We start from the raw sequence: 14,510 nt of genomic DNA, 5'->3' as shown, positions 1-14,510 counted from the left end.
AAAAAAGAATACAGCGCCCCAGTTACTGGGTTTAGGAGAGGGGTATAGAATTCTATAGGAGGCGACTTTGCATGGGGTGACTTTGTGCATGGAGATCAATGCGATGATGGAACCCTCTATCCTCCTAGGTCCTCAATATTAAGGGGGCAGGATGATTAGTTTACCTCAACTGTTTTTGACAAATTATTTGTTAAAAAAGGGATCACCAAAAAGAGTACAATTTTTACAAACCTAGCTAGAATGAGTATGTCATATCATGGTAAAAATTCATTCATTTGCGTACATGTAAGTTATCGTTTTTCGATTCAATCATTCAATCAATTAAAGTTAAACTACAATACAATATTTATCAGTGACGAGTTGACACCCAAAAATTTGGTAAACATTTACTGGGGTACGAGTTGACTTGGGTACGAGTTGTATCGAGTACGAGTTGACTTAGGTACGAGTTGACTTAGGTACGAGTTGACTTAGGTACAAGACATAGAGTTATATATAAGAACTAGAGAGCGCACTGGCCTATATATGCGCCCCGGTATGTGCGCAGGCGGCCATTTTCTAAGTTGACAAAACAGCTATCTCACAGCGTGTGTTTGTGCGGCGATTTTGTAAGTTGAACAAACAGCATCGCGTGAGCGTTCAATAAAAAAAACCTCAAATGTGTATTTCATATTCAACGCGCGTGCAGAATGACGCGCTTGTCATCTTGCGGTCCCGTGGCGTTTGTGCATGAAGCATCACTCGTGCGCCCTCTAGTTCTTATATATAACTCTATAGACCCCTTTACAGATAGGCCGGAAGTGGTGATTATGATGCATTTTGGGAGAGTTTACGAGTAAGCTACGCACGTTTTATGCGTGACGAACATCCTAAAACATCGCTTCCTATCCCAGAATGCATTGTTTTTTCCTATCTGTGAAGGGGTCTATGGTACATACAAGATTACCTGAAATCATATTCAGTCTGACTCTGGAGTGTAAATAAAAAGTAAAACTGTGCAATTGCAAGATTGACACAAATTCTAATTATCAAATTTATAATGAACAAAACATTAAGGTCGATTACCCTTCTGCAACAATTTACAGCGAACTTTTCTTTCTTTACGATCTGATTTCGGTGGAAATAAGTTAAAACTAACCCAAGGAAACAGTGTCTGTCACTGATTGTCAGTGCAACGCAACGTCAAGCACTTGCGAAATAAACTGGTGCCGATACAGTTTATCTCAAAATAAACTGTTCAGGAGTACAGGTACCAAATCCACTTTGTTCCATCCTCGTTCTCAAAAAAATAAAATACGTGTTTTGTCAAAGAGTGGTGCGTATCCCTGAGAATGAGCTCAGTTCATGAACATCTTCTTCTCTCAGCTCGTTCGTTCATCGATGATCTACAAAAGGCGGTACTCTCGGGTGGGAGAATTGGTTTGAATTTTAGTCACGAATTCCTAATCTCTAGTGATAGTTAGATTGTTGAGCAAAATGCCTGTAGAACTATGCACTATTTGTAGTCCTTCAGGACCAGTAGAAGAAGAGCAAGAGGCAAGGCTTACTCAGTTAAAGGTGAGGTCATCCCTCGATCATGTTGATTTGCAAAAACTTTAAAAGTTCCAAACATCCCGCATCAGTGAAAACTGAAAACAACAAGACATTACACTGACCATTTTTTAACTGCCTGGAATTACCTGTAAATATTTGTTGGTATTGAAACCCATTTGTATCTCACTTTCACAAGAAAACATGTAATTTTGTAACCAAGCGACATTTTCTGATATGTTTCAGTTGATATTTGATAGTTTTTAAATCTCATTTGTTTGGAATTGGTAATAATGGTATGACTATGAATAAAACATAAATCAATTTTGCAGCCTCGAAAAAGGAAGCATGCGGGACGCGAAACATTTTGTTTTTTACTTGGCCTTACATTACAAAAATTTACATTACAATGAATTTTAAAAACAAACAAATAAACAATGTTTGTGATATTTAGCTTCACAAATAAGTAGTTAAAATAAAAATTAAATATCCACAAAAGCACAACATTGTCTGTTTGGTAATTATTTTCTTTGTTTTTTGAGCTTTTTGGAGTTCGACTTGATTTCTTTTGAAACTATTGTTGACTCAAAGAGAGACAATCAAAATGAAAAAAAAATGTTCATAAAATAATTAGTTTCAGGATTACTTATTCATATGTGAGAAAACTAAAAAAGAACATATAAACATAGCCTAGTTGAGATATTGTAACCCTCCTGATGGCGAAGAGGAGAGTTACGTTATCGCAACTAATATAAACAATGACATGAATGTGTAGAATAAACTTAAAACTGTGTACTTCATTCTATTTATATGAACAGAATCGAAAGAAGTTTTTTAACGTCGCAATAATTTAAAACAAATTTTACAAAAAAATACACAAAATAATGTAGTTAACTATATGAATCGTTAGACCACTATCCCAGGCTTTTCCTGTCGTGAGTTTACTGGCCCGGCACTCAGCTAAAATCACTGGCCTCAAGCGGGACTGTGGTCCAGTGTTATGTTATTAATGTCAACTGGTCAAGCCCTGAATCTGTACAGTAATAGACCCAGTAACTGGGGCGCTGTATTCCTTTTTTCGAAATTTCGACATTATCGCAATATCGGATCCGATGTCAAAATTTCAAAAAAAGGAATACAGCGTCGCAGTTACTGGGTCTACTAGTAGTAGTACAGTAAAGGTTTCGCCAACTCGCTGGGAATGTAGAGTAGGAGTATACAAGTAAGCATGGTACATGTGGTATGAGGTATTGCAATAACAAAACCCTTCTCACGACAGCGAAGTGAACAGGGCGAAATGGTCAACGCCGTCGGGAGGAGGGTTACGTTATCGCAACTACATGTAGGTATAAGAGGGTTAAACATTCTGTGCTGTTGTTTGTATACTTGCAGAAGATTCTCCCAAATGATTTCCTACACAACCTGTGCTCCAACGAATCACTGGAGGGAAATAACTTTAAGTGTATCCTTCGACTGAAACTAACGACCGAGGTTGAGGCTAAAAAATGGCTACAGGCGTTCCAAGAAGCATCATTCATGACATGGCGAATTCTTAAGACCTATCCAGACGCTGGACGGTTCAACTCTTATAGGGTATGTCAAGACTTAATTTGTTTTGGGGAAAGGTATTCGAGTGTACTACTTGAGCTGCCAACTCTATCATCTTGATTCTGCAGAAAAGTCCCTGATAAAAAAATAATAATCTTAAAACAACAGTTTTTACATACTGTATACTAGTTCAACTTATAACTCACCTCTTGCTTGTTCTGTATTCTGGGTGGCTGAAACATGGTCACGTGGGGTGAACTAATATAATCTAGTGATCGTGCGCGCGTGTTTTGCGGGATCAGTGCCAAGCCTACAATTAATTTTGTTGTTGATTTGGTACCTTGCTTGTAGGTGGATCTACGCTGCCAGCACTTCTCTCGTCCTAAAGCAGGGACAACGAGAAAGAAAGTTGGGAAAGACACCCAGTGTCCCGCCAGGATGTATCTGGTTGTTAAGAGATCCCAAGTTACTCGCAGACGAAAGTCCAGGTCAGTACAGCTAGACTAGGCCTCATTTTAGGCAGGGAATCCAGTGATTGTTGTGCGTTGCGGGTTAGGCCTAAAGGGCCTTGTGCATAGTGCAATTATTAAGCGTCGTCTCGAGTACAAAGTGATCGTGCACACTTTCAATGCTCTGAATGGAGGATCACCTGCGTACATCTGTGACCTGATCGACAAATACAGACCAGGCAGGTCATTGAGGTCTGAACGCACTACCTCTTTAAGAGTACCTCTCACTAAAACTGCCACATATGGTGATAGGCAGTTTGGAAAGGCGGCTGCTACACTCTGGAACTCTCTGCCCACATCCCTAAGAGACTTAACAGAACTGAACAAATTTAGGAGCGCACTGAAAACTCATCTATTTAAAGTTGAATATTTTCACTGAATGGTTTAATAATTTTAAATTGTCATTAATCCATGTATTTTTTTAACCTACTATTAATGCTTGCAATGTGTAACAATGTTTTGCATTTGAGATTTTAGACCTAATTGCTTTTTAATACTTTAGGATTTCTATTGATTAAGTTTGTTGTTGAATGTTTTTAAGAATGTTTACTCCCGTTGTTATAATTCAGTATTTTCTTATGTTTTAGTTTGTCTATTTTTCGATGTTCAGCGCCCTAGAGCATGTTTACACATGATTAGGGCGCTATACAAGTTTTGGTATTATTATTTTATTATTATTTAATTATTGGTATGAACCCTTTACCCCGGTCTGTGTTTAGATATAACATTTGTAAAGACTTGACAGCAGGACAAGTTAGCTTGTCCTTCCACTTGTCCACCAGTTTTTACACAAGTCAATCTTTCAAATGATAGGGATGATTCTCAGCATTGAACTAGAGGTTTATTTCACTTTTGTCTTTCTCATATACACTTTTGTATGTTTTACATAATGTGTGTATTATTGTATTGTGATATACCTGAGCAAAGCATTATTATCATTTTCATTTAAAGATATTTCCTAATCTTTTTTCCTGTGTGTTAAAGAAAATTTGTATGTTCGTTAATATTTCTCTTTCAGATCCCGAGATGAGCACATCAAGAATGGCTTCATGTTTATCATCAACCTTCGGAATGAGCACAATCATGATCTACTCAGCTCAGCCTCGCTGAGGAACAGGGACGTTTCCAAAGAGACGACGGACAACTTGAAGGCGTTGTATCAGAAAGGACACACCCCGTCCACGGCGCTGGAGATTCTCAAACATAATCTACGTGAGGAATTCTCTGCGAATTACAGTCACGTCTTAGGAGACAGATCACTGTGTCCAGATCTGAATTATTGCTACAGGTTTGTCTAACATTTGTTGTGTTTGTTTGTCTGTGAGTTACCAGGAAACACCACTTCATTGCTTTGCTAATTGCCGAAGTCTGTGCTTTCAAGTTTTATAAAAATACAACATAGTTTGAGGGTGATTAGTCAATGTTAGCTCCTCGAGGGGATTGGAAGTTGAAAAACTAGTTCCCGAGGCGAACTAGTTTGTCAACTAATACCGATGGAGCTGATATCGACTAGTAACCCGAAAATAAACCATGTTGTTTACTATACTTTATACATATTCAGCTACTGTAACGATGTTACGTAGCGATGTTCATGCATGTATACAAAACAGTACCACCATCGTAACAGGTAAAGCGCATGAAAAGTAGAATAACGCCTGGGTCTGAAGTCGCACAATGGTATTGCGCATGACAAGTAGAGTAGCTCCTGGGCTGCCTGGGCACTATTTTACTTCTCATGCGCATAAACTATGTGCATGATTACTCGCGTGCACGCTTAGTAATATCAAAATTAGCACCTGGTACGTGATGATGAATGGACCAGTAAGAACTCGACTCTCGATCATGAATATATGTATGAGGTATGGTAATGAAGAATACTTAATGATACCCTTAATACAAATAAGGTAAATTTTCAATAAATCAATAGCGCTTGTTTGAGTTTAAACAGTTTTTTGTAGGTTTTTGTTAAGATACTTTGCTCGTAATTAAATTCATGTCTCCTGTATTCAATAGCAGTAATGATTGTTAGTATTCATTGCAGTGAAAAAGCAATGAGACTAATTCTTCTTCCAGCCCGATTTGGTTACGTTGCTTCAGACTGAAGAAGATCAAGGCTACAGCACCATGATGAATGTCTATTTGGTTTCTTACACTATTTTCAATTGTTTTTGTTATGGTTTTTATAGGCTGTACTACAGATTGGCTAAGCAAGCTACTAAAGGCGCCTCAGGAGCAGACATCTACGTCAATCTGGAAGCCAGACTCGCCTCCTACAATGAGGAATATACTGATGAGTGTGCCAAGATGCAACAAACTAAGGACGGTGAAGTAGTCATATCCATCTGCACCCCACTCATCAAAAGGGTACACACTCACCTGGATCTCTGCGAGCAGGTGCTGTTTATCGATTCATCGTATAACAAAGAGGAAACCAAGTGTTACCTGTTTGTTTTGTTAGCGCACTCAACGGCTGGTGGGTTGCCACTTGGGGTGATCATCACATCTTCAGAGAAGGAGTCGACACTCACCGCAGGGCTTGAACTCCTTAAGACGCAGCTACCAGATCGCGCGTTTGGTGGGCGGGGCACTCACGGCCCGGAGGTGGCTATAATGAGTGATTGTCTCCCTCTTCAGCGTGCAATCCACGCTGTGTATCCGATGACGGAGTTCATGCTCTGTGAGTTTCAGTTGTTGCAGTCAACTTGGAAATGGCTGTGGAACGACGCCAATAAAATCCTCCCAGACGACCGGCCAGCTTTACTGGCCACCACGACGGCAATGGTGAACAGTAACTCGAGTGCGGAGCTCATGGAGAAATTCACTGCCGCTCAGAGTGACGACTCCTTGAAGGAGTACACCGGGTTCAAAGTGCATTTAGCTGAAGTGTTTAAGAGAAGGAACGGGTGGGAAACATGTTGCTACGATCGGCTGCTAGTACTTCCAGAGATCACACTTGAAGTTTCCAAGGCTGCGATGCACGTCTTTAAGGATAAGATCCTGTATAAACTGAAGAACTACACTCTAAGCCAAGCAGTGGAATTCATCTTGGGAAGGTTTGATGTAGTCTATAAGCGCCGTCTGATTGAGGTGATCAACAAACGAGTAACTTGCCTACTGAATTCCAAATACGTACCTCTGGGACGGGACTTGGACTGTAAAGCTATAGCGCAGGTAATTTTACATTGTAGTTCTTAATCCTGTAGAGACCGTACAGGTGTATGTTGAGTTAAATCAATCTTTATTGAGCAAATCAATATAAAAAATATCAAGAGATAAAGGATAAAGAATGCACACTTAACCTAGGTCATTTATCATGGTCAACAAAGTTGGCCATGGTACAGTGCAGGGCAGAAAAAAAAAGAAAAAAAATGTACACATAACACCGACGGAAAAGCAAATGAGCAACAACAATAACTTAAGCTTTTATGCCCATATAGCGTTTGCAAGCAGCTTGTACCATAATCCTTATAGTCATACAGTATAGTTATTGCAGGAAAATACTGAATGATGAAGCACCTTGAGCAACACTGAGTGACGAATATGTGCGCAATACATGAAGCCACTTTTATTATAACTTTGTATTACCAACATGCCTTCTGTGGCAGCAAGCGGCTTGTACCAAAATGTCCCTTGTGACAGCATCAGCTTCTCACAAAATGCTCCTTTTGACAGCAAGCGGTTTGTACCAAAATACCCCATGTGACAGCAGGCAGCTTCTCACAAAATGCCCCTTATGACAGCAAGCAGCTTCTCACAAAACACTCCTTTTGACAGCAAGAATACACATACATGTAGCGGTTGGATTACCTTGTACAAAAATTGTACAAAAAGTTGTCCTGTACAAAAATGCCCCAAATAATCCTATGCAAGTGTGGCTTGTCCTGGTCAAGCAGTTTTCTTCCCTCCTAACGAATCAAACACTTGCAATCACTGGCTCTGTTACACGTAAATGTATGTGGTCATATCGCTTGGGATGGGTCAATGTGGCTGACTGCATAAGGCGCTTTCCATGTACATGCCATGTCCTTCTTTCAGTTGACAGTAAGGATGTTAAGCCTCCCCAGGGCTTACCCTTGACATTTAAAGCCATTGGACACTTTCGGTAAACAGTATTGTCCAAGGCCCACACTTCGTGTATCACAACTTATATATAAAATAACAAACCTGTGAAAATTTATGCTCAATTGGTCATCGAAGTCGGGAGAAAATAACGGGAAAACCCACCCTTGTTTCCGCACGTTTCGCCGTGTCAAGACATGTGTTTAAAATAAATCCGTAATTCTTGATATCGAGAATTGTGATTGTTTTAATGTTTTCTCAAAAAGTAAAGCATTTCATGGAATAATATTTCAAGAGAAGTCTTTCACCATTACCTTCTGTAAACCCTGTAAGTTATTTGTAAATCTGTGAACTTTTATTTATTTTTCTGTTCCGAAAGTGTCCAATGGCTTTAAAGGACCAGTTGGCAAGCCTATTCTCTATTTCGGAGGTTTGTCCATATTTCATAATAATGGGGGGTGTGTTTCAATTCAAAACCAAACTAGCCAGGCACACCACTTGCAGAGAAATTTAACTGGTACTCCGATGTTTTAACCAGCATTTGGCCACAACCACTTACGAGGAGAACGCTGCTCCAAAAATATTATTGTTGAAGTATGAACCGGGCTAAACTCAAAGATTGTGAAACTTTAATTTGAACAGGTTGATAGCTCTCACTACACCGTGCCAAGTCTGTCTGACCAGCAGGAACATCTGGTCAACATGGACATCGGAACGTGTACCTGCCCACTAGGAATGAAAGGTGGCCCATGCAAACACCAGCATGCTGTCATCAAGAAATTCAAACTCTCTGGATATTTAGGCACACCAATACCACCAGAGCAGAAGAGCGTATATGGAGTCATTGCATCAGATCATGGTAGATATAATAGAGTAATAGAGAGGCAACAAGATCTTAAAACGCCTGTTAAAAACCGACAGGGTCATGGCTGTGCGATAAAGGCCCGAGCCGAAGGGCCTTTATTGCAGGGCCACGACCCTGTCGGTTTTCAACAGCCTTTACTAAGTTACTAAGGTAATTAAAGGGTAGTGATGAGTTCTTTAACGGCCGTTTAAAACCGGCAGGGTCGTTGACCTGAGATAAAGTCCCGAGCCTTTATCGCACGACAACGATCCTGCAACGTTTTAAACGGACAATAAGAACGAGTCACTACTCTTTTATTCCCATTCATAATTGCCCTTTTGCTAAAAAAAACGTCAAAAATACAGTTATAGACGCTTAAGGTTTGAAGAATTATTTTCAAAAACTTTGTGAAGAATCTGTGTGATGCGCGTGGGTTGTGTGTACGCACGCGCGCCTAGAGATAGATTACGCACGTGCACAGTGGTTTAAAACCCTATGTGACCCCGACATCGACAAGTTTCTTTTCAATAATCGTTCAAAATACCTTTATAATCGGTCAAAATACCTTTATAATATCTCAAGCATGTCTCAATGTCATCTTTAGGTAGATAAAACGTGGTTGTCCATTAAAATAATCCACAATTTATCGATCCGTGTCGTGATTCACGAATTATTGTGACAATTTTTATGATTTGGTTTTGAAGTCAACAGAGGGCGCTATATCTTTTGAGTGTAATGTTAATGTACACGATGTTTTTGGTTAAAACAGCGTTCTGAAAACTTAGTTTTGGGGAGTGAAGGCGATCTTGCGGGATTTCGGCGCTATTTTATTTTCAAAGCTAAGTAGTCACTCTATCATTTTATGGAAACAAATACCAAAAACATGTTGGCCGTTGGTGGCCGATTGGGAAAATATCCAACGTTTTGATTTTTGTTTATTTTCCTTAATTTTGAGGTGTAAACAATTGCTTTTTTGAAAAATCTCATTTTCAGGAGTAAAAACTCATTTTCGCTAATTTACCGTGAATTTCTAGCCACAACGAATGGTAACTTTATTAATTTATTACATATTTTTAGCATTTCGTCCAGGCCCTTAATGGCTTATTTTAAAGATGTGTGGCGCTATTTTTTTTTTATAAGTAGCATTTTTTGACATTTTAGTCGAAGATTTCAAAGCATTTTTGTCGTATCATCAAAACTTCGGTCCGTATTTAATTTTCTACAGTGCGAAAGGTCACTTATACAGGTAATTTAAAAACAATATTTGTTTTCTCAAACAATTTTTATATGCCTACCCAGGTATTTTTTGTAACATAAGGGTTTGTGATTTTTGCTGAATATAAACGTATGTCACAATATACGAACTACAATTTCCTTAAAAAACCAGGGTAATAAGTTTCAAAAAAATAAAAATTATTAAACAAATTAGTTCTTTTTGTTCAAGTCACCAAAGATATGTAGTTATCTCAGGAAAAGAAATCGGACCTGATGTCTGGGTCTTAAACCACTGTGGCGTGCTTAGAAATAGATTGCGCGTTGTTATTAATAGCTATGAATTGTGCGTTCCGCGTGATAGTATTGGCGTACGCGGGTGCCCGACACGCAGAAGCCAGCCAGTTATTAACAGCTCCAGCTGGTCATTATCAACCGTTTAAACACCCCCACGTGACGCGCTCTCCATCAAGAGGAGTAGTGAAACTGTCTGGGGTATTTATGAATACTCTTTTATTCCCATTCATAAATGCCCTTTTGTTAAAAAGTGAGAAAGAAATTATGACAATCTACTTCAAAGCGATTTTTTTTAATTTTGTGCGATTTCAAAAACTTGGTAACAATTCTGTTTGGGGCTCATTGGGTTGAGTGTATGAGCCTGTAATTCTGTAAAAATAGATTACACGCTGGTACCAATAGCTATACGCATCGACATGAGCCAGCCGGTTATATTACAGCTCCATTTATGTCTTTATCAGCCGTTTAGTTTCAGACTATTCCCTTATTTTATAACTATCATGGATCCCTTGGGTTTTTTTTTTTACAGGAAAACCGATCTTCAAGGTTGAACCTGTGGATGAACCTCCCTCATCTGCAACATCTGCTGCAGTGGAAGCTGATGACGACTTCCCAATGCCTGTGACGCCCACCGCAGGAGATTCTGTGGAGATCACAGTAGCTCAAGAAATCATAGCCGCTGCTACAAACTTAAAGGCTCTTCCGAAACCAACTGAAGATACATCAAAGACTGTGCAAGATCATGAAGATCATTCGTACGATATCTTATCAGTGATTCGACAACAGAAACCGTGTCTACCTTTCCTCCAACAGAACTCGTGTCTACCTTTCCTCCCAAAGAGGTCATCACTTTTGCCTCTGGATCAAAGACTCAAGAGGGTGTTCGATATTATCAAACTGAAGATCAAGAGTGAACCTGGGACCTATCGAGGAGCAGTCAAGTCCTTTGTTACAAACTTTGAGAACCTGGACTCAGATAGTGCATTGGTCTCATCGCTGTATACATTCGGAAAGTCTTCTGGAGACACGTTGAAGGCAGCTAAGCGCCATAAGATGATAGCGTGGAAGTCACTACGGAATGCAAGTCATCTTAAAGAGGAGTCAACGGCTGTACCTGCGGAAGCAGAGGCAGAGCAGACTCAAATGGGACAATAGTCTTTAAAGGCAGTGGACACAAGTGGTAATTGTCTTCTCACTTGGTGTATCTCAACATATGCATAAAATAACAAACCTGTGAAAATTTGAGCTCGATTGGTCGTCAAAGTTGCGTGATAATATGAAGGAAAAAACAACCTTGTCACACGAAGTTGTGTGCTTTCAGATGCTTGATTTTGAGACCTCAAATACTAAATCTGAGGTCTCGAAATCAAATACGTGGAAATTTACTTCTTTCTCGAAAACTATGTTACTTCAGAGGAAGTCGTTTCTCACACTGTTTTACAGCTCCCCATTACTCGTTACCAAGTAAGGTTTTATGTTTTAAATTATTTTGACTGATTACCAATAGTGTCCACTGTCATTAATACCTCACAGTGCCTGAAACATTCCCTTAGCCCTCTTTCTGACAGGTTACCTATCTCAATCATCCAATATCCCTCATTCCTACATGTATGTCACTAAATTAACAGGTCTCTAACCTCAAGTTAAAATGGGGGTTCTAGCCATTGTATTCGATACCCTTCCATGTGCAAAAATTTGTCAACATCCAAGATGATATCATTCTGAGAAAAATGGGTCTCTACATTTTCGTACGGGGCTGTTTAAGTCCATTCCTGACTTGATAACATTAACATCTAATCAATACAGCCTTAAATTTGACATTTTTACTGACAAAAAAATCCTCCTTGGATTGTTAAGATACATTGGTTGTTGAAATCCAATAACGTCATGTTTCAAATTTCGCTATAAAAAATTAAGCTGTAAACAAGAAACATCCCCTTACACAAATGTAGAGACCTATTTTTTTCAGAATGATGTCACCAGGGCCCAATTTCATGGCTCTGCTTACCATAAGCAGAGAATCTGCGCTTACGAAAACAGGGAATTCTGTGCTTACGGCAAGGGTATTTTACAGGTTAGCGGCAAATTTGGCTTCTGCACGTGCGTACTCAATGTTACTAGGCATTCTACGCTTACAAGGCTAGCGCAGAAATTCAGCGATTGATGGTAAGCGGGAATCATGATCAATAGGGCAGAATTTTGCGGTAAGCAGAGCCATGAAATTGGGTCCTGATGTTTTGGATGTTGAATGGAAGAGTATCAAAAACAATGGCAAGTTTAACGTGGTGTTAGAGACTCACATGAGGTCTTCTATCTTTTTGAAAATGAGTACCGTTCTCTTCAATTAAGATTAAAATGTCTGACCCGATGTTAAGCAATAGACCTTTATCATGGTGCAGCCATCTTGATTTCTCCCATTGATATCATTGTTACCCAACCGAGGCTGGAAGAACAAAATAGTCTGGTTCTTATTTGCAAAATGATTGTTAGCATTCATTATTGATATTCGATACGAGGTACATGACCAAGATGGAGGCAGGGTGACAGAGGTCTTTTGTTATAAGGGCCTACATGTACAGTCCTCAATCCTCCATAATTCTCAAATTAATGAAGAAGGATTTTAGAGGATCAGGAGCGATAGGGTATAAAACGTACTTTAAAAGGCTCTGTTTATCATTGGTTCCAGTCACTCTAAAGCCATGTTTCCAATGGACTGTTTCTGACGCTGCCACGGGGAAAGTAACTGTGACTGACTTTCGTTTAATTCTACCGTGCGTTCCCCCCTGGACTTATATTCTGCGGCTATTGCATCGTGTTTCATAGCGTGGTCGCAGTAGTACAGCTCGGAGCTGTTCCCTTGTACTTCTACAGCTCTGCGTGAAAGTATTGCTTGAGCTCGTTTTAGCCTGTTAGTTTTACATCATGGTCGCGGTTAGTTGACAGGGAGGTCAGTTTACCACATTGGATTAAATGTTGTCATTCTACAGAAAAGTCTTGGTACTTTAACAAACAAAAGTCTAAAGGGAACACTTCTTAAGCATTCAATTGTTTTTTCTTTGTGATCATACCTTTAAAATATAGTCTGCCTTTGTAATAGTAAAAAATCATGTAAAGATATTGTGTAGTTGAACTGCAGGAAACCTGACCCCAAGTGGCGCAAGCAATATTTGTCATGTGATGACATCAGGTGATAATGGCCAGTACAGTCCTCTCTTTACATAATTGGTGTTCGGATAACAAGATTAAACCTAGAAAATTATTTACCTCTGATGCAATTAAAAATGAAATTATCAGTTAGATGAGTGTACAAATGTTTTAATTTTCAAAACTTGATTTTTACCAAATGGGCATTGGGACCTAGTCAATATTCACAAAACTTTAGCAAACTTTAGTTTTGCCGTTGGTTGCTTTTTTATGTTTCTGGGTAGGGAAATACTGACGGGTGAACTCCACATTTTTGTTGATTAAAGGAACACATTGCCTTGGATCGGTTGAGTTGGTCTGTGAAAAGCGTTTGAAAGTGTTTGTTTTGAAATGCAAATGGTGAGATAGATCATTTAAAAGTAGAATATAATGATCCACACAAACATAACTCGAAATTGCATGGTTTTCCTTTCATGCCACGTACAAAGACGGTCTGCCATTTTGTGGAGTCAAAATTTTGCTTTTCAAAGACCAACTTGTCCGATCCAAGGCAACCTGTTTCTGTAACTGCTTTGTTTCTTAAAGAAATAAACAAAAGAATGGCTACAGTATTTTTTTTTTTTTTTTTTTTTTTTTTAAGCAAGTTTGCCACAAACAAGGCTAATACCACTCTAGGTATGGGGCTGTAAGAAGACCAATAAGAAGTAACAATAAATACTAAATAGTAAGCTTGCCGGTACAACCTTTTATAAGATCTCTTTTGTGGGAGTGTTGGCTCTGAAAAGAGCTGGTGTGGTACTGACGTTTCGAACAGTATACTCTGCTCGCCTTCAGGAGAAAAACTATGTTACTTCAGAGGGAGTTGTTTCTCACAATGTTTTATACTATCAACAGCTCTCCATTACTCTTTACCAAGTAAGGTTTTATGCTAATAATTATTTTGAGTTATTACCAATATTGTACTGCCTTTAAAGAAAAAATCTGCTTAAGCAGGAAAATAGCTTGCTTATTTTACACATGTTGCTGGTAATCTAATTTTACTACAATGTAAGCCATGATGACTTTAAGAGCTTTAGAGACGTTTATTGCTGGTCCCAATTTCATTGAAAATATTGCTTAACGATTTTCTGCTTAGCAGAAAATAGCAGGATACCAGTCCAAATTGTACACTTGACGTACGGTAGCTTGGCCGGTAACCTTATTGTGCTTAGCTAGGTGTACTTCACATAATTATGTAAGTATATGTCCTAGGATTTATTTTATTTTATGTGAAGGGTTGCTGATACCTAAAGACCTCATTTTACAATTCTTGGTTTTTTTTTTTTACTTTGATTACATTTGTGGTTTTCCAAATAAACTTGAGCAAT

At 39.0% G+C, this 14,510-nt stretch overlaps 2 protein-coding genes across 5 annotated transcripts in view; one reads left to right on the top strand and one right to left on the bottom strand.

Moving 5' to 3' along the window:
- LOC139934062 (dolichol-phosphate mannosyltransferase subunit 3-like) overlaps positions 1 to 1,182 on the bottom strand; it is a 535,719-nt gene extending 534,537 nt beyond the window's left edge. For 2 of the 4 annotated variants that reach the window (XR_011785691.1, XM_071928356.1), the window contains exon 1: positions 1,066 to 1,181. The gene's annotated coding sequence lies outside the window, so the exon portion shown is untranslated. Of the gene's footprint in view, positions 1 to 1,065 lie in introns of all 4 variants that reach the window. The other 2 variants (XM_071928357.1, XM_071928358.1) reach the window with 2 other exon arrangements.
- A 179-nt stretch (positions 1,183 to 1,361) lies between these two features.
- On the top strand, positions 1,362 to 13,296 carry LOC139954562 (uncharacterized). Its single transcript, XM_071954425.1, has 7 exons — positions 1,362 to 1,557; positions 2,923 to 3,123; positions 3,430 to 3,566; positions 4,606 to 4,875; positions 5,774 to 6,758; positions 8,289 to 8,505; positions 10,529 to 13,296. The coding sequence occupies exons 1-7, from the start codon at positions 1,477 to 1,479 to the stop codon at positions 11,152 to 11,154; spliced, it is 2,517 nt and encodes an 838-aa protein (XP_071810526.1). The 5' UTR covers positions 1,362 to 1,476; the 3' UTR covers positions 11,155 to 13,296.
- The last annotated feature ends 1,214 nt before the right edge of the window (positions 13,297 to 14,510 follow it).

Source organism: Asterias amurensis, chromosome 2 (genome assembly GCF_032118995.1).
Source record: "Asterias amurensis chromosome 2, ASM3211899v1".
Taxonomy (NCBI): Eukaryota; Metazoa; Echinodermata; class Asteroidea; order Forcipulatida; family Asteriidae; genus Asterias; species Asterias amurensis.
Note: the sequence above shows the minus strand (reverse complement) of the source record. Positions and strands in the feature narration are given on the sequence as shown.